Consider the following 26671-nt stretch of genomic DNA (forward strand, 5'->3'; position numbering starts at 1 on the left):
TCGTCTGCGGTGGTAGGGGCGAGACAAGGATCGGAGACGAATCGACGCGAAGGATGCGATCAACGAGAAACACCGTATAAAAAAGCACCGATACGCGAACCGAGTGTGACACTTTTTCATTGTCCTCCGACGGAGCCTCACCGGGGACCGGAACAACACCATGATCCCGCGGTCTCATCCCGCCATTTTAGTGTTCGTGCTGGTCGTCGCGGCTGCCGGTCACGCGTCCAGCGAGTATATTAATCGTGAGTAGATTATAGTCTCGGTGTTACTTCAGTTTGCTACGAGTTCATATTTGTATTGGATTACTGTTGCTGAATTTTTATTGGCCGAGTTCTTCGTTCGGATAAGAATTGTAAAATTTGTAGCGAATTGTACTATGTGTTTGTTTGAATAATTTAGCTGCGTTTAGTTGATTAGTTTGTTGGAATGAGTGGTTCGAGTAGTTTTGAACGATATTTGTTTGATATAAAAACGCGTATAATTGTTCGAGTGACATTCGAATAATATTTGATTCCTTATTCTTGTCTTTTACTTGGATATCTTTGTTCCATGTGGATAAATGGCAATTTCAAAAAATGTATGGAAAGATCGAGCGATGATGTTATTGTTTTAGAGTTGAAGTTTCAAGCTGATTTAATGGTTTAACCCACTAACCGAGTGGTTCTTCCGTAATAAACATCCACGTACAGTAGATTCCCTTTATCCGGTCTGGCATTAACCTGCCCCTGTTTCGTCCGGTTAAATCTTCATTGATATTTTCCTCAGCAAATCGGATTTTCCGTGATCGTATTGAAAATATACCTGCAACGTAACGGGCAGTGTAAGATAATAATTCTATACTATCTTTATCGTCACTTTACAAAATATTTTCCTGAAGATAAAGTTAGTAAAGATTTATGTTCGAGGAATATACTGTTTAATCTCATCTATGACTTTTGACTAATAATTTGCACGTTTATTTGAATCATCCGGTCACTCGTTTATTGAATCCAAAGTGTCCACAGCGATCGATCAAAAAATAGATTACCCTAATTAGACAGAATGTATTCGATGGAATTTATTATAGAATAATCGTAAATGATATATTCTATACTGACAAAGGACCGCGATGGTCAATTTCTATTATGCTAGGATGGCGGCACAGTGTTCCCTGATGATATATGTAAAATATTTACTGCAGTTACTCGATAATTTCGGGGGTATAAATAATCGAACTTACATGCCTTCATTATGTGCTGTAAACGCGAGCTAGTTACCGCAGTACATACCGAAGGCACATAACTTTAATTATTTATATCTTTAGAATTATCGACTAACTACGCCTAATATATTAGAAATATCATCAGCGTGCTACCATTCTATGGAAGCTCAATATAATCGAAGTCGACCAATTGGGGTCCTTCATTACGACATGAATGTTATGGGAGTGGTGAATATAGTTAATACATAATTAGGCAAATTATCAATTATCGAAATGTATAAGCCCGGTATAATATAAACAACGATCTAACACATCCGCTCAGATAATCGAATTGAAATAAACATTGACGATATATTAAAATAAATTCAATCCACGACACGCTTTTCTCAAAATCGTAATTTAACTCTTTAGTGATCAAAATATTACATACTTTCCATATTTTTATATTCTGCTTGAACTTTAATAACGGTTAGCAAAATCATATTCAAGACTCAAAACACATATTTACATATTTAAACTTCCCCACAACAGTAAGTTCCGTGACGCTAATTCAACATCCTTTATGCAAATAACTCACCAGAAGAAAATGCATATTTATAATCTGTCGTCCAGATTCCTTAAAAAATTCAATTTTAATCGGCAAAAGAATAAATTCAAGGGTATCGAATATGACAGTCCGCGGACATATTTATTTCAATATCCTCTAACACATATTAGAATTCCATTCGCATCGAGGGTTGATCACGCGTGGCCGGCCGCGACTGCACCGCCGCATTCATCGGTAATGAATGACCCGAAAATTCAACGTTAAGCTTGTCATTTCCCGTAACTCGAATTCGCTCGGGCCCGCCTACGCTGACACGGGTATTACCGACGAGGACTAATGTCGCGGAAAATTGTTACGTTTAATAAATATCCATCGACGCGATGTTTAAGTTCACGCCGGACACGATTGTTCGCGATAATCCCGAGCCCCGGCGCGCCGATGCACGCGGATCGGTGAAATATTCGACGCGCCCCGATAGAAAATAACGAAATACGAAACGGGTCGAGCAGCGGCGAAATAGTTTTTCCATCTTGACAGATTTAGCATTTCCAGACAGTTAATGCTTTTTTTCGGGCCTGCCCTCCGGGGCAAAAATCGCCTGTGGCGCACGGTTTTCGATCTTTTTCCCAGCCCCAGACACTCTCGGATATTGGATCGGAGATAGCGTAAAGGTCGGTACACGCTAATGGCGAACACTAAATTCGGTTTATTAACTTCCTGTGTTCCATCGTAATCCGCAAGCTTCTATCCTGGGGCTTTCCATTTACTTCCGCTCCTCGTTTAATACTCTGCTTTGGTTAAATGGACGACAGCCTGCAAACGGCGAATCCCCCTGTGCTCGCGCGGACACGGCGTCATCCGGGTTAATTAATCGATTGCTTGTTCCTTTTTCAAGCGGGGGCACTCTTTTTTCCGCAGTTTTTCTACCGCTGCGGCAGCTATGTTATTTATTGGTATTTTATCGATTATCTCGTTGGTAGCGGTAGCGGTGCGTGGGTTCACCGTGGAATTGATCTTGCGAATGAGGACAGTGATATTGTTATTGAATATGCTTGCAATGGCGGATGCAAGTATAATGAGAAAATTATAAAAAAGAGACGCTTAGTAGAGTTAATGGAAGCTTAGGCAGACGTATATTTTTATGGGAGAACTCACATTTGATAATGAATAATTTACCTCATGAGGGGGAACTATATGAAACATTATTAATGCTTTTACTTTCCTAATTTTCTTAAAGACTTTGAAGAATCAAAATTCTTCATAGCATAATTAGTGCATTCGAAAGTCCAATGTATAGTTGATAGAAGTCTAGAACATTAGTTTATACATTACTAAAAATTCCACTTTTCAATTTTTAACAAATTTTGAAGAATGACAGTTCGTCGTAGTATTATCAATGTATTCAAAAATCCAACAGTACACTTTCGACCAAAAAATACTGATCTATTATAAGATAGGTAAAAAAATTTGAATGGAAAAAGCAGTTAAATAAAGAAAAATTAAAAATCAACAAAATTTGAATGTAAAAAGGAGTTAAACAAAGAAGAATCGAAATAGAAGGCATTGAAAGACTATGCGGAAACCTAGTAGACCCGGTCTCGTAACCTAGTCCTCAGATAAGCAAGAGTGTTACGTAGGCGGAAGGCGGTCACAAGCGGAATAGAAAACTGGGTGGTTAACCTGGCCGAAGGCCGTCGGTTAGGAAGTGTACGGCCTCGAGCGGGATCCGATGACTCGAAGATTTTGACATCGGGCCCGGGCAACGTTTCCCGGGCCGCGACCATGGTTAAGGTTCTTCACCCGTCGAAGGTTGCGCCGTCAGAAATCTGGTACGCCCGACGATTTCTGAATTTCTCGCAGTCGAACATACACGTGGAAAACTAATAGCACAGCTATAAATCTGAAGTGATCACATTTAAACCCTTCTCTTATAATATCGTATCGAATTTATGATAAAGATTTCGAACAGAAGTTATCAAATATAAATATCATTATTGGACAGCGAATCTTTATGCAAATTCAAATTTTGAAGAATATAATTAGGAAAACAGAATGAAGAAAATTGTTTTTCTCAATGAACGGTATAAAAAGATCTATGCTTTGGATATTTTATATATTTTCCAACTGCGCAATTTCAAATTGCTTATAAATGGAAGAAAATTTGCGACCTAGTCGTTGTATTCGTTCGAGTTGAAATGAAATGTTATTTTTCGGTCAACTGTTAATGTTTGGAATAAACGTTGATACATAGTAAATTATTAAAAATTGGAATTGAAAAGGGAATATTTTTCAAAGAGATTGCTCTTTGAATCTTCTTGAAGTTCATAGATCCAGAAAAATTTGGTTTGCTCGATGTATCAGTGAGAAAATTAATTTTTAAGTCTAGAGAAAAAATTATGTAAAAATTGTAATGATCATAGTGATAATGAATACATATAATTTCTGGTAAATTAACAAGACGAAAGTACATTCAATTGTCGAATACAGCGGCGCCAATACATGTTTCTTTGGTTTCGCTATTGAATCAGTTTGAAAGCATAACTAGATGGTAATTACGACAACTATGATCGATCATCCCGCCCGTCTCGTATCTGGATGCAACCGTGCCGCGATGTCAAGCTGAAAATTACCCCGACTTATTCCCGGTAGTTATCTTATCAGCCACGAGAATCGACTTCCATTAGCGTTCCATGGATTCCACGGACCTGTGAAAGGTGAAAATTATTATAGACGATTAACGCTGTGACAAGTAGGTTGGTTGTCGAGCAACTTTCATGAATTTGGCATTTTTTAATTAAAATTTGATAAAATTTGACCTTTGCTCTTTATATATTGTTCGAAAGTGATGGAACATATATGGAATGGAACTATGGTCTGAAAGACTTTTTGAATACTACTGTAACTTTAAGAAAAGTTTATCTAATATCATATAATGATCAAAATATATTTCACCAAGCTTAAAGTGTTATCCAATAAGTTTAGTAGAATATAAATTTTTCTAGTTAGGTCGATATAGATGTTCGTAGAGTTTTGTAATTGCTGATTGCACTGGTAAGAAAGTTTTTACATGAAAAAATTAGGTTGTACACCAAGAATAACATACTTTCGTTTGATCCTTCGTTTCCGAAAAATTCGAGCATGAATATTCGTCAAACATGCGTACAGTTGGATAACTCCAGACCAAATACAGGCGGTACAATCGATAAAGGATTATTTTACATGTTAAAATAAGTAAAAGCTGTGTAGCAAAATTTTTTCATTTGATGCTCCTTTCCCAAAAACATCGAGCTTCTGCTATTGGCAGTTAGCCAAAGGCAACAAATATCCCAACCGAAATTCCCCGAAAACAAGGTTTCGAACGAAAAAGTTTTATTGTACATATTTGACGTATTTTGCCATGTAGAATAACTTCCTATCGATTACTCCATCCATGTTGCGTTGAAATTGCCGAGCGCGTGTGCACTGCACAAACTTCAATCCTGATGTTCTCGAGAAAGATGCCCCGACTGAAAATGTTATTCTCAATTTATCTTATCAAATAGAATCAGCTTTCTAATTATTCCGCCAATTACTCAACGCCCTATAACATTAAACATGCCACGCAATCACATCTATAACCAATTGTATCTTAATACTTAATACTTAATACTTAATAAAACAACAACGCAGTAAATATTTAACACACTCATACTTAACAAATCATCCTACCGAAACTAACCATTCCATATTGAAGACTCACTCAAATACCATAATATCAATAAAGCGTCGCTATTATTTACAAATCCAATGACTATCATACTTCTAAACAACAATGTCCAAAAAAATTTTCGATATCTTCGAACACTTATAAAACAAAAATTAAATCGCCACTGTGGAACGATCTAAAGCAAGTAATCTTATGACGCCACGGTGGCGTCATCGGTTCCCAACGAGTCGAACAAAAGACAGCCCAGTTACACCAGAATTCGTGTCTACGTTCCGAATCGAACCCGACCGGTTGAATCCTCATCGATCAACGACTACGTTGCGCGGCCGGCCGAAATTCCGTTCTCCGCAAATATAATGTTAGTGAATTATTTCTATTACGATTACGTAAATCATATTCATAACCGGCGGGGGGTTATAATGTCGTCTCGTATCGGCCGGCAAGATAAATTAATTACCAAGATAAATTGCTATCAATCTAGACAGCTCCCGATTAATCCTTTGCAGTCCCATATCTCATACGCCGCGACATCCATGTTTTGTGCTACTGAATTTTACGGGCGAGCGGCCGCACGAGCGGCCCAGAATTCTGCGCTACATTTGACCCCACTCCCCGCCGCGGAACGCCGCGACGCGGTTCGAAATCCCCGCCAACCGCCGTTGATAAAAATATTCCGCGCGATTAAACGGAGCCAGGTTTCAACGCGACAAGTTCAAATCGATCTTTTAACTGGTAATTTTTTCCAACTCCCGCGCGTACTCCGTTTAATCCACGGGCGAGCCGCTTGAAATTCAAACGACGCAGGCAGCGATTTTTTATCGGAATAAAATCGGACGAAATAAAACATTTAATAAATATGTGGTGTAATGGGCGAGCAGCGGAACCGTGGGATCGCATAGAAAAATTGAATTATGCCTCGCCGCGCGCGGAATTTTGGGAAAAGGGCCGGCGTCCCTCCCCTTCCACCGTGTTAACGTCTGAACCGCCGCGACGGATATTTTATTCGTTTGAAAATAGGGCGGATTTGAATAAAAACGTGTATTGAATGGGTGTGTGTAGTTGGTTTGTTAAACGGTTCAATGTGACGCGTATAACATAAAAGTTATCTGGAACTTCAATAAAATTTCTCATTCTATTGTGCACGGGCGGATTCGCGAGTAATTCATGAAGGCATAAAATAATTTCGCGAAACCATAAAATAAAACATAAAATGCATAATGCTCACGGTCTATTTATGACCATCGCGCAATATGCATGCGGATAAAAATGTAGAAAAATACCCGATATTTTTGTGTCATTGTTTTTTCCTTCCGTGTGTCTGGCGATACGTTCCGCATGTAAAATGATAGAATAAACTTCGGCTTACCGACCCGTACGTTTGCCGACTGGAAATGTTCTAACAGGTTTCATAATAAAGGCGGATATAAATCATTACGTATTTGAGAAGAAAACCAGTGTGTGAGTATCTCCAGGCGTGCATGAAAATAAATTTTCCTTCATCCCCTTACGCATGACGTACTTGTTCAAACGGCGAACCATGCATTTTAATTAAATCCATATAAAATTTTATAACTTATACGCACGCCGTATTACGGATCTTGTATTATTCTCGATGTCGGTTAAAATGGCATCAAATGATTCACCTATGATTAATAACCCCTTAACCTACGACTTATTTCATAACAGCCAACGCAAGAAATATTTTGTCATTAATAATTTGCCAGAAGCAAGACAGAATTTCCGTTAATACTCTAAACTAACAGTTAATCACAGGAACGTAATATTTTATTTAAACTGAAACAAACTGAGATTCATCAATTTTTGTCATTTCCTCTAACACGAAATTGTACAGCAGGGGGTTAATCATAAATAATTCATTACCGACTCCCAAGCATTCGCCCCACCCGAATAAAAACACCCAGCCGTCGAATAGTTTGATACATCACCGCGCAACCTTTTCACGGATCAGCAACGCATCGCTGGCGACTCCATTCACCGGGAACATCCCTAACCATAGTACACCGGAGAACACGCTCCGCCCGCACAGCAAAGGCCGCGGATACCTGTCCAGCCCGCGGAACGCGCAAATCCGACCGCGAAGGGTTAAACAGGCGAAAGAAACAAGCGAGAAGCAACCGGGAATGGCTAAGCCATTCACCGTGTGAGCACCCCGAACCGAAACGGCGATCGTTGAAATAACTTCGTCCGAGTGCCACCTGCAGCCGGGATCCCCACAAAAGACTCGAAAAAGAATCACCCGGTCTATCCACCCATCTGCCTTTCAAAAAAAAAAAAGAAAAAAAAACACGAAAGAGAGAGGAAGAAAGAAGACAGGTCCCGGTGGAACCCTACGGGGTGGAATCGCAGAGGGAGGGTAAACGAGCTAGGAGGTGGGTCCACGCCGAAGGCATCAGCATATTATCATGACCATGTTCGGCCTGCTTTTGACATATCTATTACGCGTTTCCGAATAGAGGCGACTTCGAATTCTATGCCTGTCCCGCCTCCAGCCCTCCCGCACCCCTGTCCATCCGTCCTACTCTATCTCTGTCTACTCTCCGTACCTCCTGCCCGAAACGTCGTTGTCAACGGGGCCGTAGAGAAGAGAAACTGGAGGGCGGAAGTAGAGAAAGGGACTGGAAGGCGGTGAGGGGCTCGAGGGGCCCCGCGGCGGACGCGGGAGGGTACCAGCGATGGTGCAGACGTAGAGGTCCAATTAATCAGCCGGGGCGTGAAACGAGAGGGGATCCGGTGGAGGGCCGAAAGGGGTTGCCAGCGGAGGGTTCGCCGGGCTGGAGGGGGGTTGTCGCAGGGATTGCGGTGACAGATCCGCCGTATCTATCCCTATCTGCTCGGGGCATTAAATTCGCGCGATGCCAGTACCGGCACCGTCGCCGGCTGCGATCCTCTTGAATCGGTTAACATTCCACAGTACGCGCTGGTTCAGGTTTCAATTAAACCGATCGCGCACTGCATGCTGGACCACCTCGAGCGTGATCCGTCGATCGCGTTGCTTCGAAAGATTCGAAGATATTAAATACGGCGGAACCTTCGTTATCGGAACCTTGGTTAGCGGGATAAATGATGCATCACTGTACTCGTTGCTTAATTTGGAAATTATGGGTTTAGTTACTACTGAAGCTTCTTCGCCCTGGTTGGGAGTATTCAATCAGGTTCTGGTGCCATTGCAAATGTTGATGCATAGTTGTTTGTTTCTTTTCATTCGGCAATGGTTTCTATGCTTGATTGCAATCACTTGTGTATTTTTGCGCGTACTACGGTTAATCATTGTAATATGATACATAACGGTTACGTTTGTGGCGCAGCTGTTCGTGATATGCTTTGGGGGGATACGAAATAATTCTTCTTCTGTTTCGATAACTTTTGGTAGGTTCATTGAAAACGCAAGTTCCGTTAGTTCTACGGCAGTTCCAACTTATCCCAAGAAATATTAGATCAATATTATTACACGTATTTGCATTTTATTGTGTTTCATAGTGTAATATCTTTCGAAACAATTTGGTCTAGTGAAACGTATAAGCTGGTATTCGGTGCACAAAGAGTGAAGTACTCGAAGTACATATATCCCGGAATTCTCATAATAGTACCTTTTATAACACGCAAGAGTTATAGCAGTCCTCGTGTAATACGACTTATTGTATTAATGAAAGTATATGATACAGTATTATGGGTTTACTTATTGAACAGAGGCTTGTATATATATAATCGTAAAAATATGGGTTATCATCGATGTCATTGAAATTAACGGTTACATGTAGAATTTAGGTAAAGTAATCAGTAAAATGATTCATGTTAATGCAGCTTCGCTTCGCAACTCGTAAACACGAAATGTTATTAAAGCTGTGTACTGAGTGAAGTACGTAAATCACGTAAATAAAGAATTATTCGTTACATAAATATTGATAGCCTATAATCCATCGAGGCACAGAAAATGGATTTCCAATATGACCACCGTTGATAACAGTATACACGTATGTCTTACCATCGATCGATACGTTTGAACATTTTACAATATTTGTAATACTTTCATAAGTATATACTTCACAGTAATTTTCTCATACTGCACATCAAAGGACCGTGAACTATAGCCTCTACTTCGAAAGTTTTATTAAATCTTCGCAATACGATGCCCTCCTTTATAAATATGTAAAACAATTTCATATTCACGCAAAAATATCATAAACTAATATTCCACAGCTCATGGATCCAATTATTTCGTCTCAGAACATCTCCACTTTATAATTAACCATTAATACAAAACAATCTTAACTCGATCAAAAACCACGAGTACTGTCCCATCAATTTCCCATCAAACTAAAAAACTCAATTCCAACGAATACACTCAATATATTTTCAGTTAAGAATACGAATTCAAATATGTTTCCATTGAAAAAATGGTCCCACGTTATCTCATGTCAGTGGCCCACATCCCAAAAGTGGCACCAATACTTCGTCCAGCAGAACGAAACAATTTCTCGGCGATACACTCCAGCTAACACACTTTTCAACTGCCCGGATGATCTTTTTGAAACCGTGCGCCCGGTTCCCCTATGAATGCAGCTTACGGAACCGGAAAATGTACCATTCGCGGCGCGGCATGAACGAAAACGGGATCTCCGTTCGGCGTTAATGAACACGCCTGTTTGCTAAGTGATTATTTCCGATAAAAGTTAAAACGAACTTTCCTGGCACAGACGCAAGACCGGTGCTCTTGGCAGTACGGGCTCGTTTAATGAAAAAAGAGGAACGGGGCGAAAAAAGGGGGCGCACGGTGTAACGAGAACGAGGTCCTTTGGCGGTTGCAACTTTTCCGAACCCATTTCCCGCGTTTCTGTAATTTCTCTCGATCGCGATTGCTGACGCGCGCACGTTTCCTTGCTCTCCCCTTTTGTCGCTACGATACGTTCGTCGGATTTCGTTGGACGTTAATATACAGAAAATTAAATGCAATAAAACCAATGAAATATTTGGGTAACGGAACGAGGAAACGGAAGCAACAAGAACAGAAAACAGTGTTTATTGAGACTAAAAGAAATAGAAATTGGAATTGAATTTCCAGTAGAACTGGACACAATTCAAACGACTCAATACAAGATTGACAATGGCTGGGCCCTGCGCTTACAGCTTTCTCTTTTATAGTTCTTTTCCTGTCCCTTCGCACGCACTTATCCTCACATTCATACTCCCCAGGGCTAAGTTTTAAACCTAAAATACACTAAATAAACTCTGAATACTACATTAATAAGATGGACGTTTCGTTGACAGTTGCAGACGTGCCATGCGGACACGGAGCAATTGGCACGCGCGCCGCGAGACTCGTCGGAGGACAAAACGCGATACCGCACGAGTTTCCTTGGATGGTTAGTATCAGCAGGAAGGGAGGACATTTCTGTGGCGGCACCATTCTTAACTCAAAATTCGTTCTGACTGCGGCGCACTGCTTGTGCACGTAAGTATACGGTTCACTGAATTACGCACGATTTTGTTCCGACTTAAGGCGGTTACCATACAGTACTTCAGGATTTGTGGAATTGCTGGGCACGTTTGCGTAAATTAACAAGTATTATACGTGAAATTATACACTTTGTTGTATAATTAATAGATTTCATTATAAATATATCGTTTTAAATTTGAAACAGAAACTAACCCACGAGAGTGAATTCTAATGAAAATTGTAATGAAAATATTCTATTTTATTCGTGCAATATTTTGAAACCACACTGCAGTTAAATATCGGCAAAATAGTAATAAATAGTAATAAATACACGCGAGACTGGCCAGTGACAGGCTCGCATTTGCATCTTTTTTATATTTGCGTCCCATGAATATTTACATTTTAATTTCTCGTCTTTTGTCGCGAACCCCGATGCATTTTTGTTCCGTCGTTCATCCGTTGAAAGAATTCAGCGCTTAAACACGTGATAATATCCGTAACGATGTTAATTAATAATTAAATTCCCGTTCGTCCGTTTAACGGGCGATTATATAAAATAAAATTAATAATCCACGGTAGTTCGGGGGCAAACAATTCGGTTTTCGTAATAAATCGTCGCGCGGAACATTTTACCAGGAATATCCACGACGAAAATATATCGGAGAGAAATTTTTATTCCCGACAAAAATCTAGTCATAGAAAAAGGAATCATTCGACACCGTGAAAACCGACCGTAACTATCGCCGGGGTTCGAGGTTTCGGATTTCTCTGCCGTTCCATCAAACAGTATTTATAAATTCGAGCCGAACGACCCGCTCGATTTGATAGTTCGTTCCTCGGCGCGAGAGAAAAATATCGACAGAGGAGAAAAAAGAGGAAAATAGAGAAACGTCATCTAAATTACAAAGCATTACACCGTAACGTTAATATCGATCCCGGCGGACAGTTTATATTTTCTATCGTCGTTCTTTACAATAATGCTGGTATACGCATCGTTCGTGTAATCAATATGCAGGCTGCTCTCGAAAATATTCATGGCGGAAAACCGACTGTTTCTTCATGGAAAGCTGTCCATTGTTCACCGTAATCGAATCTACAACCACAAAGAGAGGGAGAGAGTGAGATAGCGGGAGAGAGAAACAGAGATCTTATCGGGAACGATATTCACGGCACGAGTCCACTGTGCCAAAATTTTGTACGGTTTTCAGTATCGCCGCGTAAATGTCAGTGCAACGCGGCCACTACCTTGTGCAACAAACCGTACCGTAATTATTCTGATACGATCGTGGAGATTGAAAAATGACGCCCGACGCGACGCGATTAATCCCCGTTCAACGAGAACCGGGTCACTATTTTTACGGTGCCTCGACGATTTTAAGCCCCTCCTATCATACCATCAAATAAACTGTCTGTTTTCGTACTTCCTGGGAGATGAAGAATCTCGCTGCGCCTCGTAACGTTCTGAAAGTGATCCTACAGAATCTAGCAACACTTGAAGGATTTGACGGATGATTTGAAAAACCTGATTATTTCAACGTTTACAAATCGTACATTTTAGTTTCGAAGTTATGGTAAATTGAATTATTACTTGAGAATATTGAAGTGGTCGGAAAATGAAGATTATTATTTTCTTAACACATTGTAGTATAAGATTCATCGAACGTGAGAACTTACTTTTTCTGTTGAAAGTAATTGACTAACTATCATCTTTAAACACTTTTTTCATACTATCTCTCGTTTATTATTTACAAGTGTTTAATTGTATTCAAGATTAAGATAATTAGTGAATTTATACCTCATTTATAGAGGAATTAAATTTTTATCGTAGCAATTGACAATTGACGACGTTTAAACTGCAAAGAATTAACCCTTGCAGATCTGGTAAAACTAGAAATCTACTTTACCGATAATTGGTACAAGCAATTATGTATTTTATACGTAAAATTGGAACAAAATCTTTTAATTAAACTGAATCCCAGTCTGAAGAGGTAAAGCCGAAAAGTTAAGATATTTGGTGAATCTAGAGGTCTCGAAGGATTTGGAGATTCCTAGACTTTGAAAAAAACCCGAATGACTAATTTATCTTTGAATACTAAAGATTTTTGATTATGTTAGAGATTTTGCACATTTTGAGAATCTTAGATATTTTAGAATTTCCAGAGTCTATACGATGAAGGTAAGATCCTGATTAAGCTCATAATCACCGAACTCCCGAACCCTCAGATCTCCTGAGACCACCGAACCATCTAGGAAACCGAAACCCTCCGAAATTCTGGGAACTCTAAAACTGTGTATGCTCCTTGCGATCTCTGTATCCTGAGATTTCCTAGGAACACTGAAATCCCATAAGATCTTCTCAATTTGTATTAAGCTGATCGACAATTCTTTGCATATTTATATTTTCTACACTTACAACTTTTATCAGACGATACATTCGATGTTTATTCTAATCTACATCTACTTTCCAAAATTATTACAAAATTTCAGTCAATGAAACAAATATTTAATAGAGTTTAGAGAGATCACAGGAATACTGAATAATTCTGATTTGTAGTAACAAGTCAAACACACAACGAACATTTCAAATCAATGGGATTTGTTTGACTATCATCAATTTCGCTTAATTTGAAGCGAACCGATGCTTTGCTACTATCGATATTTAATCGTTACAGTCACTGTATACTTACGACAAATGCAGGCATCGTATCTCTTTCCGTGGATTACTAGTAATAAACATAAAATTGAATCGTCTGCGATTAACTGCAAAATAGACCGAATGTTAACGGAATTTCAAACTTAAATTCTTCATACGGTAGATGTAAAACGCTTTAACCTATCATAATTGACACTTTACCTTATTTTCGTGTAATATTAGTAAGAAAAACAAAAAGGCTGATTGTACAACTCGTTTAAATATTTATTCAAACCACCATTACCGATAACGTAATCAGAAAACAGATCACGCACTCTGCTATGAACGTAACAATGACAGCATTAACGTGTTTTCCTTTGACGACAGCTTTTAACGGATAACGTCGCTCGACGATCGTTAGCAGAGCAAGTGCATGCGTACGCAACGATTCTCCAAAATCGGTTCCCTGGAAAACTGAGCCTCGGACAAAGGAAGTTTAATGGTTTTATGTAACTGTTTCTTTAACTCCTACTATTGGCAACATTTTCCAATTCAATCGTTAAAATAACCAATCCGTTATTACACGTTTAATATTAGCTTTACGAAACACCTCAGTCTGACGCATATTGAATTCAGTAAAAATGATTCGGTAAACATCTACATCGATTTCGATCGAGCCAATTACAAAAATACGTATCCCATTTGTCTACGTTTAAACCCCTAATTTCCAAAATATAAACGAACATCTATTTCGCTGAGAACAATAGAATAAACTATAGAATAAATATCCGTAAAGTCAGCGTTAACAACCTGTTCATTTACAATTCCATAAAGAAACACCCGTAACCCGGTCACATCATACAACCAACTCGCGCACTGCATTTTAACGCAACATTTTCATCGGGAACAAGAGTAACTCCGGCGCGAATCGTTTTACGGGCAGCCATGTAGTTTGTAATTCAGCTTTGCCTTCTTCAATAAAAAATGGTGCATCGTAAACGAGCCGATTACGCGCTCGTAACGCTCCCATTCTACGCGGACCGAACACGAAACAGCAACAAGAGACCGGCGCGCGAAGAGGCGCGGTGGAGCGGTTTAAACCACGGTCGGGCTGGTTTAATTTTTTAAGATCCGGCTGCCTCAAAAGGCTCTGCAAAGTGACTGCGTCGTAATCCACTTAATCCGTCCGCGCAATCCACGCGAATCTGGCGTCCGGTTTAAAAGCTAGAAACCGACGGGCGGGAGTTGGTGGCGGCCAAGGGTGGGAGACGGTTACGATGGCCGTTCTGCAAAAATCATCACGCGCCGCGCCCGGGGGATAAAAAGTTTAACGGGCCGTGTCCAAAAAATTACGGAAGACGCATAAAAGTGCCGGTGTAAAAATTCCGACGCAGTCGCGGAGCCATTCTACCCCTTTCCGGCGACCCGCTCGGAAATAGTTGTATCCGAGCACGTAGTCGCGTGGAAAATTTTTATTTCAACCGACGCCGTGTTACCTTTCGAGAACGCGGGTAACGAGGCTAAACGCGCGCTCGTGTAAAGTACATACACAGCGACGGAGGATTGCCTTTCATTTTTTTCCGTGGAACTTCGTCAATGCGTTTTACTACCCTTCACGGAAAGCGTTTGATCGGGTACGACAAACGTCACCGGTGAAAATTATTCGCGTGCGAGACGCTGGGAAACGGTTTTCTTGATGATCGAGCAAGTGATTTTCTGGTTTATGGAATGTTAATTTCGGAGTGGAGATTTTTGTTGATCGACGAGAGCAGCGAATTAGGGTTGAAATGTTGCTTAGAGGACGTTCTAACTTTTGAGTGCCGTGAAAGTATTCTATGAAATGATTTTATTGAAACCAATTTGGATTAAGCAGATATTACTAGCAAAACAAGTAAAAATGTTATCGTCTATAATCAGTGGCTCTAACTCCACAAGCCTATTACGTTCACAAAACATTCCTTCTCGCCTGTTTCTACTCATGAATCGCGCTAAAAAAGTTCAGCAATAAAATCCCGGTGTAGGGTTTTTCTGTTTCGATTAATAACAGCTATAATCCAGGTACGAATGAAAATTGAAAACCAAATCGAACTCGCATCGGAAAGGTGAACGGGCAGAGAGGGTGTTGTGCGTGTAGAAAAACATCAAGACACGATTTCCACGGTTGTGATGAATTTATGCATGCAAATGCAGTCCGCGGGAAATCGAGTCCTCGCCCGTACCCAGTGACAAACGTTCCGTCTGACTTTTCCACGGCCGTTTCGCAATTATCGAGTAAGCGGATGAACGGCCAATCGCTTCGTGAAAATTATATAAAACGACTGAGCGTAGCTGCACCTCCCGTTCCGCGCGACCGTACGTGGCTTCCCGCGATATTGATGTTAATTGGAGCAACGATTACATTTTAAATGAAACCTCGAGCGTATTTTTCGCTGGCCTGCCGTCGAATGGAAATGCGAGCCGCATTGTCGCCCGGGCGAAAACTGCGCGTGGCCGCGCGCAGTAAACACGGCTCGGACAAATAGAGTCAAGGGTCCGGTTTGTATTAAACGCTGGCAACGATCGTCGCCGGAAATTAGATATACCGAACGAATAAAGGTAAACGACGCGTTTCTATCAGCCATTAAAATGCATCGATGCATAAGTAGATTAAAGCGGCCGCGGAGCGAACGGGAACTTCGACCGCCAAAGACTCGGATAATGCGCGCGGAGATTGCGGAACCTTTGACTCGATTTCCCTCTCGGATTAATTGGTAATCGGGTACCTATAATAAATGTTTGTGGAAATTAAGTAGAGCTGTTCGTGGATTAATGACTTTGGAATATTTGAACGAGCTGTAATTTATTGAGCGCAAATATCTTTGGTATGGTAAATTATCCTAGGCTTTTCTTGGATAAATGGTATGACAAACTAAAAAAGATACACTTACGTATACATTGAGTGTTTTCAAGTAATCGTGGTTGACTATTTTCAGGCACTAATCGTTTTTTTAAGTGAATTATACATTGAACTTTTCTGTCTCGTTGTGAAACTTTTTATATAAATTTTATTGATTATTTTTAAATACTAATATAATCTGGTTAGTGTAATGTACAATATCAGCAATATTAATATTTTGTAAACATTGTAACAATGTTTACAAAGCTAGGGTAGAATTAGGAAAATATTTGACGTTTTTGCGTGTCTGAATATTGAGAAGAATATGAAACTATGTTCGCGCAGGTGTAATTAAACGCCGAGACAGTAACGCTGCGCGATGAAACGTGTAGACATTGGCTATCTCTCTCTGTCAGCGATTGTATACGTATACGCGGACAGAGGGAGAGAGAGAGAAGGAGAAAGGAGTTAGAGAGGGTTGAAACTGGACAGGGTAGTCGGAGAGAGAATCCAACGGAGCTTCGGCGTTGTAAACCATGATTGCGTGTAGATTACAGACCACTCGGTAATTGCTAGCGGCCATGCAAAACGCATGACAAAACGTTGCCACCAGACGCGAGGTCGTGAAAATATATCCGACTACCCCGGCCATTGTCTGCGATTTCTTTATCGTTCACGGAAACGGCCGAAATAAATTTCGTTAATGCAGCCCCAAGCGTGAAACAGAATTATTTGTAGAGCTATCGCGGCAGAAAAATGAAGGGGGAACGCCCGAAAAGTACGTGAACAGACTATCGGCTATTATCGTGACGCCATCTTTAAAAATGATTAACAATTCGCTACGCCAGCGACGATTGCACTTGAAAATGACGCATGAATCACGAAAATAACGAGGTCGTGTTACAGATTTTTTAATAAATTTTACAGATAGATCTCAGTAAATTTTTTAACGAATATGAGTGATCAAAATGGAACAATTTTTTAAAGGCTGATTATAAAATTAGAGACTAGCGTTGATTATACAGCGTTGCTTCGAACTCAACCAAACAATTACGAAAACTTAAGTCTGTGATACTTGGTGAACACTTCGAAAGCATTCGCGTCCATTTTACTGTGACTCGGTCTTATTCAATTATGAAAATGTAGTTTTCGCTTGAAACCTGAATGAAGTTTACCTTCTAATTTACATGGATAAGTTCAATCTTTATATTTAATTGAAGGGTCCGTCCGAGAGTGACTTCCATCGCTTTTCGACTTTAACTTCTTGGAATGCGGCTTCGAATCTTCGCAAATGAAACGAATGACAACTATTATCTTACACTTTTTACCTTATCCAAATGAACATACACGAAGAAACATCGTCATGAATTACAAATAATTCCAACACACACGCCTTCAACCAACATTACCAACGAACCACGAAACAATAAATCAAAGAACACTGTCTACTACGCACAACTCGAGTCAATGACGAAAAAAAGAACAAACAAAGAACGCTCTCGGATAAACAAAAAATCCAAACAAAGTCAGTAAAAACCGAATGCCTCGATTTACCAAAGTACCGCGATCCAAGAACGCGTTGGACGCAAAACAGAACTGGATCGAAACTTATCCGCGAAGTAATTAGCAAAGCCCGTGTACTCCTCGCGGCGGTCTTTACAACCGGATTAACGCGCAATTAATAGCCCCGTTTCCGTGACAAAGGGCGCAAGGAGGGGAAGAAAAAAGAGAAGGAAGAAGGAGAAACCACTCAGTCACCCTCTCCGTTCGATCCGGCGTTTAGCCAGCGGTGCATTTTAATTGGAAGGGTGCGACGATAAAGGGTGGGAGGAGTGGCGATGATGCGTCCAGATTAAATCGTATAATCCATGGCCAACGATGGAGCAATAGCAGTGGGGTATCGGGGAGGGTCCGTTAAACGGGACTTCGCTAGGGGATGAAGGGGTGGACGGCTGCGAAACTCGGGGAAGCGAAGTCGCGACTACTCGAGCATGATTGCGCCACCTTGGCCGCCGTTGGAAGAATCGTGGCGACGAAGAAACTGGGACGAAACAATCCCCTCTAATGCGAGAGAAACGAGGGAAACCGGTTCGCCGCTATAATTTCGTTAGTTATTCGGAACCAGCAGCGGCGGCGGCGGTGGCGGCTGCCGATTAATTAACCGAAGTCGCCGCACTCGAGACCATTCAAGCAACAGCCGTATACCCGGCGGATAGGTGCCGCCACCGGGCGGAACACAAAAATCCCGGTTAAATAATTGCCAACGTTCAGGGAAGAACGGAGCTCGCGAAAGAACTGGCTTTTCCCCACTTCGCTAAGGGATGGGACGTGGGATGCGGAGAAACGTTCGTTCGAAGAGTGAAATCAGACATTATTCTTTCATATTTAGAGTACGTTGTTAATGGGGGTATTAGAAGCGGTACAATTTAATGAATTTTGTGGATTGAATCGGGGGGAAGGTAATATTGGATTTATCGAATCATTGGATTGACCAGGTTAAATTATTGTAAAATAATGCGTGCGACGGGTATCTGTCATTTCTGTTTTAATCGTTGCTCATGCAATTGGATAGAGTAACTAGGGAGTGATTGATTTTGAAATTTGAAGCGAGGGATAAAATTTGATTGATTTTAATTGTGTGTGTATGATGGAATGTATTGCATTGTATTGAATGTATTACGTAAATAATGGACGTGAGAAATATTTTCTTTTCGTTATGATGTATTTAGGGTAGTAATGTCATCTGTGGTTACTGTTTTATTTATTTCGTGGAATAATTTTAAACTAACACTGTATTTTGAGCTTGTTGCTTTTTTTAAACGGTAAGGAGGTTTTTAAAGATTTTTTGAAACACATGAGAAAAGCTTACAAGGTCGATTGTAAGCGTTGAAAAATGAAAAGGGTAGCGTTACAGACGTACCACATTTTTACAAGTTTAACTTTTCAATTATGAGCTGTCTCTTGTTCTGTGAAACAACTGCCAGAATCGTTTTTAGAGTGTTGCGTGGCAGTTGCTCCAATTTTCACACATACGGCCCTTCCATTTATAAAACTAATATTAAAACTTTGCCATCGTGCGCTCCTTTCCTTTTCAAAGACCCGAACCCGATGAAGTTTTCGTATAAAACAGGAGCGCGCACCGTCGAAATGGCAAGAAAACTGATGGAAATACAAACACACAAAAACGCGAAAGAAAGTACCGCGAGGATACCAGTGTTGTGAAATAAACGAAATGAAAAGAAAGTTCGAATTATATTCTGAAAGCGAAAACACTGTGACTTGGAACAATTTCTGGTGGAAGTGAAACTTGCCCGGATGTTCGCAAGAAACTGACCGTATTCTGCGAAAGACTGGAAAAGTCAGCGCAGTTTACTTTTTCAACGAATGACGAAAATTTTATTTAAAAAGGAATAATTTTCAACTTGAATGTCATCTAATTACTGTTATTATTATCTCTATTATCTGTATAAATAGGTATTACCTACATAATGGAGTTTAAACAACTACATAAAGTTTCAATAAATAAGTTTTTCTATCCCTAAGATATTATATAATACTATTTCAGAAAAAATAAATGTAACACCTTGAGCAGGTTTCATGAACGTTTCAATAAAATTCGTAGAAAAAACGCTGTAAGTACGATGCATTCACATAAACGAATCGTTTAAAAATTGTTTAAATAAGAAAAGATAAAAAATAATATTCGAACTCTCCACTGATAATGAATACTTTGTTCTCGTTGTATTTTTACAATCATTATTCGCCGACGACACAGGACACCGTCGGACTTTGACTGCTTTGTGAGCTAAAAGAAGCTAAGGGAACGGAGGAGGCTATTTGTTCTACTTGGCTTACATGTATCCCTAATACGTATAAAGCGCATGTTATGCCTGGGCAATTTTTCAACGTAACGTGGCCTAGCGAACCTTCGCAAAGCAAGAGCTTAAAAAGTTTTCCCGGAGTTGTTGCTCGTGATGATTAACTCGTTTCATTCCCGACTTTGCGTCTCGAATCGGCGAGCAGCTTCGCAAGTGGATTCCGTTGTTTTTAATTAGCCAGAGACTTTTTACGTTAGCCCATGTTGCACTTTAATCGCCTTACATCCAATTCCAACTGATGCAATGGAGTTTTGCATATAGAATATAATTTCTACAATTTCAATCAAATTTATTAAAAATTGAGAAGATATTGTTCATAAAATAATTATCGATAAAATTGAACCTTTTAATATAATATTACAAACTTTCGAACAATACGTATCACAATTAGTAGCACTAATTAGTAGCACTAAAATAGATAGTAAAAATAATTTAAATAATTTGTAGTAGTTGCTATTTCACTTTAACCCTCACTTCAATTAAATTATTAGCGGATAAAAATATTACATTTAATTAAAAATTTTAGTAAGTGAAACTAGTAAATTTTAAACTATTACTTTCATTCAACATTTTCATTATGCACTGTAATATTAGATATAATTAATATAAATACAATATTTTATAAGATTATTTTTCCTTAACAACATTGAGGAAACAGAAAATATCAAATATAAATAAATGATATCATGAACTTTGTAAAGAAAAAGAATCGTTATTTTCTGTTTAAAATAGATCGACCTCGGTGGTGCCAATTGGTCAGCTGCGTGTCAGCCTAGGGGAATACAATCTAAGGGGAGCGGAAGTGCCCCCGTCGAGGGAAGAGAGGGTGGCAAACGCTATTCTACACCCTGGCCACAAATGTGGAAAATTCGTGGACGATATTGCCCTCCTGGAACTCGCTCGGCCAATCACTTGGTCGGAAAGCGTGAAACCAGCCTGTTTACCTGTGGCCACAGGGAAACCAGGATACAGTGCCTTCGGGGGGGAGCTAGCTAAGGCGGCCGGATGGGGTTGGCTCGGAGAAGACAGGTCCAGATGTAAGTAAATAATACTCGGACCCCTGTGTGAGTAATTTGACCGAGAAATGAGGGTCGTTATCCGTTCCACGATCCAATGAAACGATTAATTACAGTCGGCGAGATGAGTTAGCCGCATTAAAAACGTTAGAACACTTTCGAAATGCGACGATAATTTAAAAAGATATTTCTTATTTCTTAAAAATGCTGAATTAAGAGACCACTAAAACTGTCAATTTATAATACGAACCGAGAAATGTATTGTCGTTCCTATAAAATACGTTTTCTTCGTGTGCAACAAGTGCTGAAACATTTATATTGGACTTTTTTATTCAACATCTCCATCGTGATATAGGATTAGAATTAAACAAACTGAAAAATAATGAAAAGTCGTTAAATGAAGTAGGCAACGAACAGTTCGATGGAATTTAATTGTACAAAGTGAAACTTGTCTGTGAACTTTTTTAAACAGTGTGAAAAGGTTTTTTTCGGTCAAAAGAGTAGGACTAAAAAGTTTCGTGTCTCGTTCGTACCGAACCGTAGAAGGATTAACGTCAATTAATCGGGCCGTGATGAAATTAATTGGACGGCGTTGAAACAGGACCGTCTGTCGGGGCTCGCAAAGGCACCTACGAAGCGCGGACGTTTTAAAACGAATCCCGTGGAACGAAAGAACGAACGACGGTTCTTCACAGACGGAAAGTAAAGTTGGATTAAGAAAGATAAGGGGAAGTTAGGACGCTTCTTGCGCAGTTTGCTTTATTAACGACGGGATCGTTGCCGTTCAAGTGAATAAGTAAAGACACGGTGAAGTTATCAACATGTACCGTAAAGTTTTGCTGCAATGGGCCGGGAGTATCTAACCGAATTCGCCGTCGAAATTGCATTCTACAAAAGTTCCTGCTTACTTGGTCGACTCGCAGGAACTAGGGCTAGCGTTCGAATTTAACTTTCGGCCGAAAGACGTTTTCCGGAAAATCAAATTCCGCCGACCTAACTCGAATGCTTTTAAATTCACGATAATTCTCGTCGCGGGTACCCGGTAAACTCCCTTTCTCTCCCTTTTTCTCTCTCTCTCTAAAAATAAAACGCGTCCCGCTAATGGCTTCGCGATACTTTTTACCTGAACTTTACGGAATATCCGCAACAAACAATGGACAGTCTAGTTTCTTCCAGCTATAACGTGCTCCGGAGAAATAAAATACTAATTAAGGGAGTCAATCAAGTTATAATTCAGTTCCTTGGATATGAAAAACAAACGTATTCATTACAAATTGATTGCTGCGCGTTTCTAGTCGCGTGAATAAATGAAGTTTAATTTTTAACGAAATAGTATGTTATTGCTGGACTTATAAAAGTTTAAAAACGTTTTTAATAGAATTCTTCATAAATATTACTAAGTATTAAAAAGAAACATTCACTACAGTTCTCGTACGACTAGATTTGTTTAACACGTTGAATGCCATGGGGGTCACCGATGACCCCCAACCGAATCAAATTATTATAATTTACTCAATTAAACGGTGATTATTTGAAAACGTTTCTATATTATAAATAATATTACCTAGTGCAGTGGCATTGAACAAAATAAACGTGCAGTAACAATAACGGAATTCCATTTAATGATTCAATATTACGTCTTTTCCCATTTCACGTATTTGGCTCCGTGAAATCATGCGGCATTCAACGTGTTAATCATTAATGTGTAGTGGATGTGTCTTTTTATTTATATATTTATGCATAGAAAGAAGTAATCTTTACTTTCATTGCTACGAGTATCAACAACCCTTTCTAAATAATTAAAGCTGGTTCGGATTGCGAGCGATACACAGATATCGCGGAGTACAGATCACTAACACGACCGTCCTCTATCTTCCAGTCAAACGAGCAGACATCCTGCAGAAAGTGGACGTTCGCGTGATCGAGAACAGCGTTTGTCGCGAATGGTATGCCAGCGAGGGCAAGTCGACTCGCGTGGAGGTGAAGCAAATGTGCGCCGGCCACGAAGAAGGCGGTCGGGACACTTGCTGGGTAAGTGAAATCTACCGTCGGTATCATTTGTCTCTTTCCCAGTGCATGGTAACGATACAGCGAAATAGCGAACCCGACGGAATCGTAAATAGAGGTTCACTGAAGACAGTCATGGACAATAAAAATTGACACTGCGATCAATACTGTGCTATAAAGAAAAAAGGAAGAAAAAGGACGAAATTGAAAAACTGATTCTCCAAAATCCTATGAATACATAATTAGAATTTACACGAAATCTTGATAAAACATCGTCACATTTGCAACATCTAATGTCTTATTTTTTAGAGACACAGATTTTTATAAGAAAACTGGCTGAAATTTTTCGGCACTGTACAACTCTCTTTTTTGAGCACTTACAATCAAATATCACCGTACTGACAACTTGGAAGCTTTGATATCTAAAATCGAAGACTACGAATGAATTTAATTATTGAAATAAGGAGAAATTGATAGATGGTTTTATTTTTTCCCGATGTTCAAGCCTTCGATTGCATAATTCAACTCCTTATGAGAAGAGTTTTGAAAATATTCTCGTCCACAGAGGATTAAATTAATTCTCCTTTCAGATTAATTTGAAAAACAACTGAAATATTTCAAGTTTCGCGTGTACAGGACCACCGAACAAGAACTGCGAAAGAAGCTTTTATTTACGGGTTTATTACGCTTGCCAGCTGAACTATATCATCGCTATCTTTTGTTGGCATCTAACCCAATCCCCGTATCAAACCCTCCTCCTCCTCGATTCACATGACGCTAGTTAGCGCCGCGTTGCATGTCAATCGTTCATACACGAAATTCACGCGCCGCCGAACTACCGCGACGTGAATTTCAATAAATACCCGCGGTCGCGTAGACCGCCGCGCGTACGTTGAATTAACAACGGGTCCACGGAGAGGGTGGCTCGGTCACGGACTAAATTATTCGACCGCGAAACAATATAACATAAAATAAAGGGGAAAAAAGGAAAGCAGGAAAAGAGGAAAGGGAAAACCGCACAGCGCTGCGAATGCTTCTGAAAAAATATATCGGCGGAATATGGCCGGTGCGGGGTAACGTAATTATCAAGGCAAAAGGTTTCGCGAATATGTACGTGTTTCCGACCCGATACGTTTCATTCGCTTATTTGCGATTCCGTTCGCGGACCATTTGAGAGATCTTCTACTTCGTTAAGCAATCCCGATGATCTACGCGTCCCGTGTTTAGTCGTCCGTGGTCATTGAGTAGACGATACGGGGTGTCTTATAACCAGTGGTACAAGCAAATGCCGATGATTGATTGAAAAACAAAAAATTCGTCAGAAGTTTCAAACAAGAATCTTATAATTATAGCATCTCTAGAGTAACGAATCAATCGAACACTGTAATTTTATTATCGACAAACAGAAATAAATTCTAATTTATTAAATTATAATTACTGATGTCATAATAGTAATAAATTCATTGATACTTACTTCAATTATATATAGAAGTGATTTTTAATATCTGTTTTAGACTGACAGCGGTGGACCTTTGATGATCGGAAGTCATTCTGGTGGTAGCATGATGGTCGTAGGTGTAGTCTCGTGGGGAATAGGATGCGCCCGACCTCGACTTCCTGGTGTATATACACGAGTCTCGGAATATATACCTTGGATAACAAAATATGCGCATTTTATACGGTGAAGAAATTATCGAAATTTTGTTGCTCCGCTGATTTCGCAATCTTCAATTCCATAGAACGTAAATTATGGATGCTATTGTTTATTATCAACGTTAATTTTTAAGAAAAGATTAGAAATTGACGAAGGGAGCAATGAAAAAGCATGAAAATATCAATTTAAGTAATAGGTTTTCATAGATAAGAAAGTATAAATTATTAAATAATTTTTATAAAATATAAATGATGACTTATTATGTGTAGGTAAATGTGATAGTAATCAAAATGCTTTGCTAAATTATTACAATTATGTTCAAGTAATTTAGAAAATCCATTTCTCTATCTAGTCATTTTTATTTATAATGGAGAATTACTTAATATTATCATACACTATTTTGTAATATAAATATATTGTACATAATAAATGAAAAGTATTATTTATTTATAAGAGAAATTGTATGAAATTTCACGTGTAATAATTATATAAATATTTTGGGATAAATTGATTTATTTTCTATTCTATAATGCATCTTGTACATTATACTCTTCTCTGTTTCCTTGGCCTTGGAGGAGTCCATGATACTCTAGTAGCATCTGTGACGGAAACAATATTCAATCCTGATAACTGAAGACCCTTTACTGCTGCCTATATAAATATGAATAAATATACTTGTAACAAAAATATTCAATTTAAAGCAAGTTTATCTATCAATCTTTAATGCTTACCATTCTGCCTGGTCCAATACCTCGTAGTTTTAGGCGAACAACTTTTATACCTGACTCAAGAACACGCTTAAAAAGTAATACCACAAATTATGTAAATATACAAATATAAAGTAACATTAGATGTCTATAATATTAAAATTTCTTCTCACATTTCCAAATGTCTGAGCTGCTTGCTGCCCTGCAATATTAGTACCCTTCTTTGCATTTTTAAAGCCTTCCATACCAGCTGAATGTAATATTTTTCCAAGTCCTATAGTTATATCATTATATGTATATTGTAACTATAACAATACTGTTTACATATAATATATATTAAAACTTGCCCATAGCATCACTAAGACTTAGTATTGTATTATTAGGTGTTGCCTTAACATAAACAATTGGTAAGTCTTTGAATAATATTCCATCGAATAATTTGTTTGGTGTAAACTCATCAGGAAATATTAACGCACTAAGGACAAATCATACGTTTGTAAATGTAATTAAGAAAATCTCGATATCGAATTTTTTATATACAATTATAAAAAATTTGTTTTTTAAAACATTAGTCAATTACTTACGATGTGCCAGGCTCTACAGTAAAAGAAGTTTCGTCTAATAATTTCTTTGATACAGTTCTGATTTTGTTATTTTCACTCCGAATTTCTTTCAAGTCAATGGGGGTTAAGTGAATACATCTTATGTTTGTCGAATTCGAAGACAATATTCCCGTCACTTTATCAATATCAGAAATCCTGAATCTCGTAAGAGAAACTATTACTGATCTTAAAGTGGACACAATCATTTTTGTTAATACACATACGATTTTCAATAAGAACAGCAAATAACCTCACTCGCTTAATATATAAGCGTTAATAAACATTACACAGTGAAACACGTGGCGCAACCTAGATGGTGTTATAGAAATCATATGTGATGATACTTTATTCACATAACTGTAAAACCAATGGAATCTACAATATCGAT

At 39.1% G+C, this 26671-nt stretch overlaps 2 protein-coding genes across 2 annotated transcripts; one reads left to right on the forward strand and one right to left on the reverse strand.

Moving 5' to 3' along the window:
* On the forward strand, positions 1 to 25341 carry LOC116429108 (trypsin-1). Its single transcript, XM_031981593.2, has 5 exons — positions 1 to 245; positions 10744 to 10927; positions 21030 to 21334; positions 23193 to 23344; positions 24835 to 25341. The coding sequence occupies exons 1-5, from the start codon at positions 161 to 163 to the stop codon at positions 25003 to 25005; spliced, it is 897 nt and encodes a 298-aa protein (XP_031837453.2). The 5' UTR covers positions 1 to 160; the 3' UTR covers positions 25006 to 25341.
* On the reverse strand, positions 25314 to 26637 carry mRpS11 (mitochondrial ribosomal protein S11). Its single transcript, XM_031981588.2, has 5 exons — positions 26266 to 26637; positions 26029 to 26156; positions 25855 to 25955; positions 25706 to 25771; positions 25314 to 25625 (listed from the first exon to the last, which is right to left on the reverse strand). The coding sequence occupies exons 1-5, from the start codon at positions 26487 to 26489 to the stop codon at positions 25518 to 25520; spliced, it is 627 nt and encodes a 208-aa protein (XP_031837448.1). The 5' UTR covers positions 26490 to 26637; the 3' UTR covers positions 25314 to 25517.
* Positions 26638 to 26671: the final 34 nt, after the last annotated feature.

The sequence above is a fragment of the Nomia melanderi genome, chromosome 2, assembly GCF_051020985.1.
Source record: "Nomia melanderi isolate GNS246 chromosome 2, iyNomMela1, whole genome shotgun sequence".
NCBI lineage: Eukaryota > Metazoa > Arthropoda > Insecta > Hymenoptera > Halictidae > Nomia > Nomia melanderi.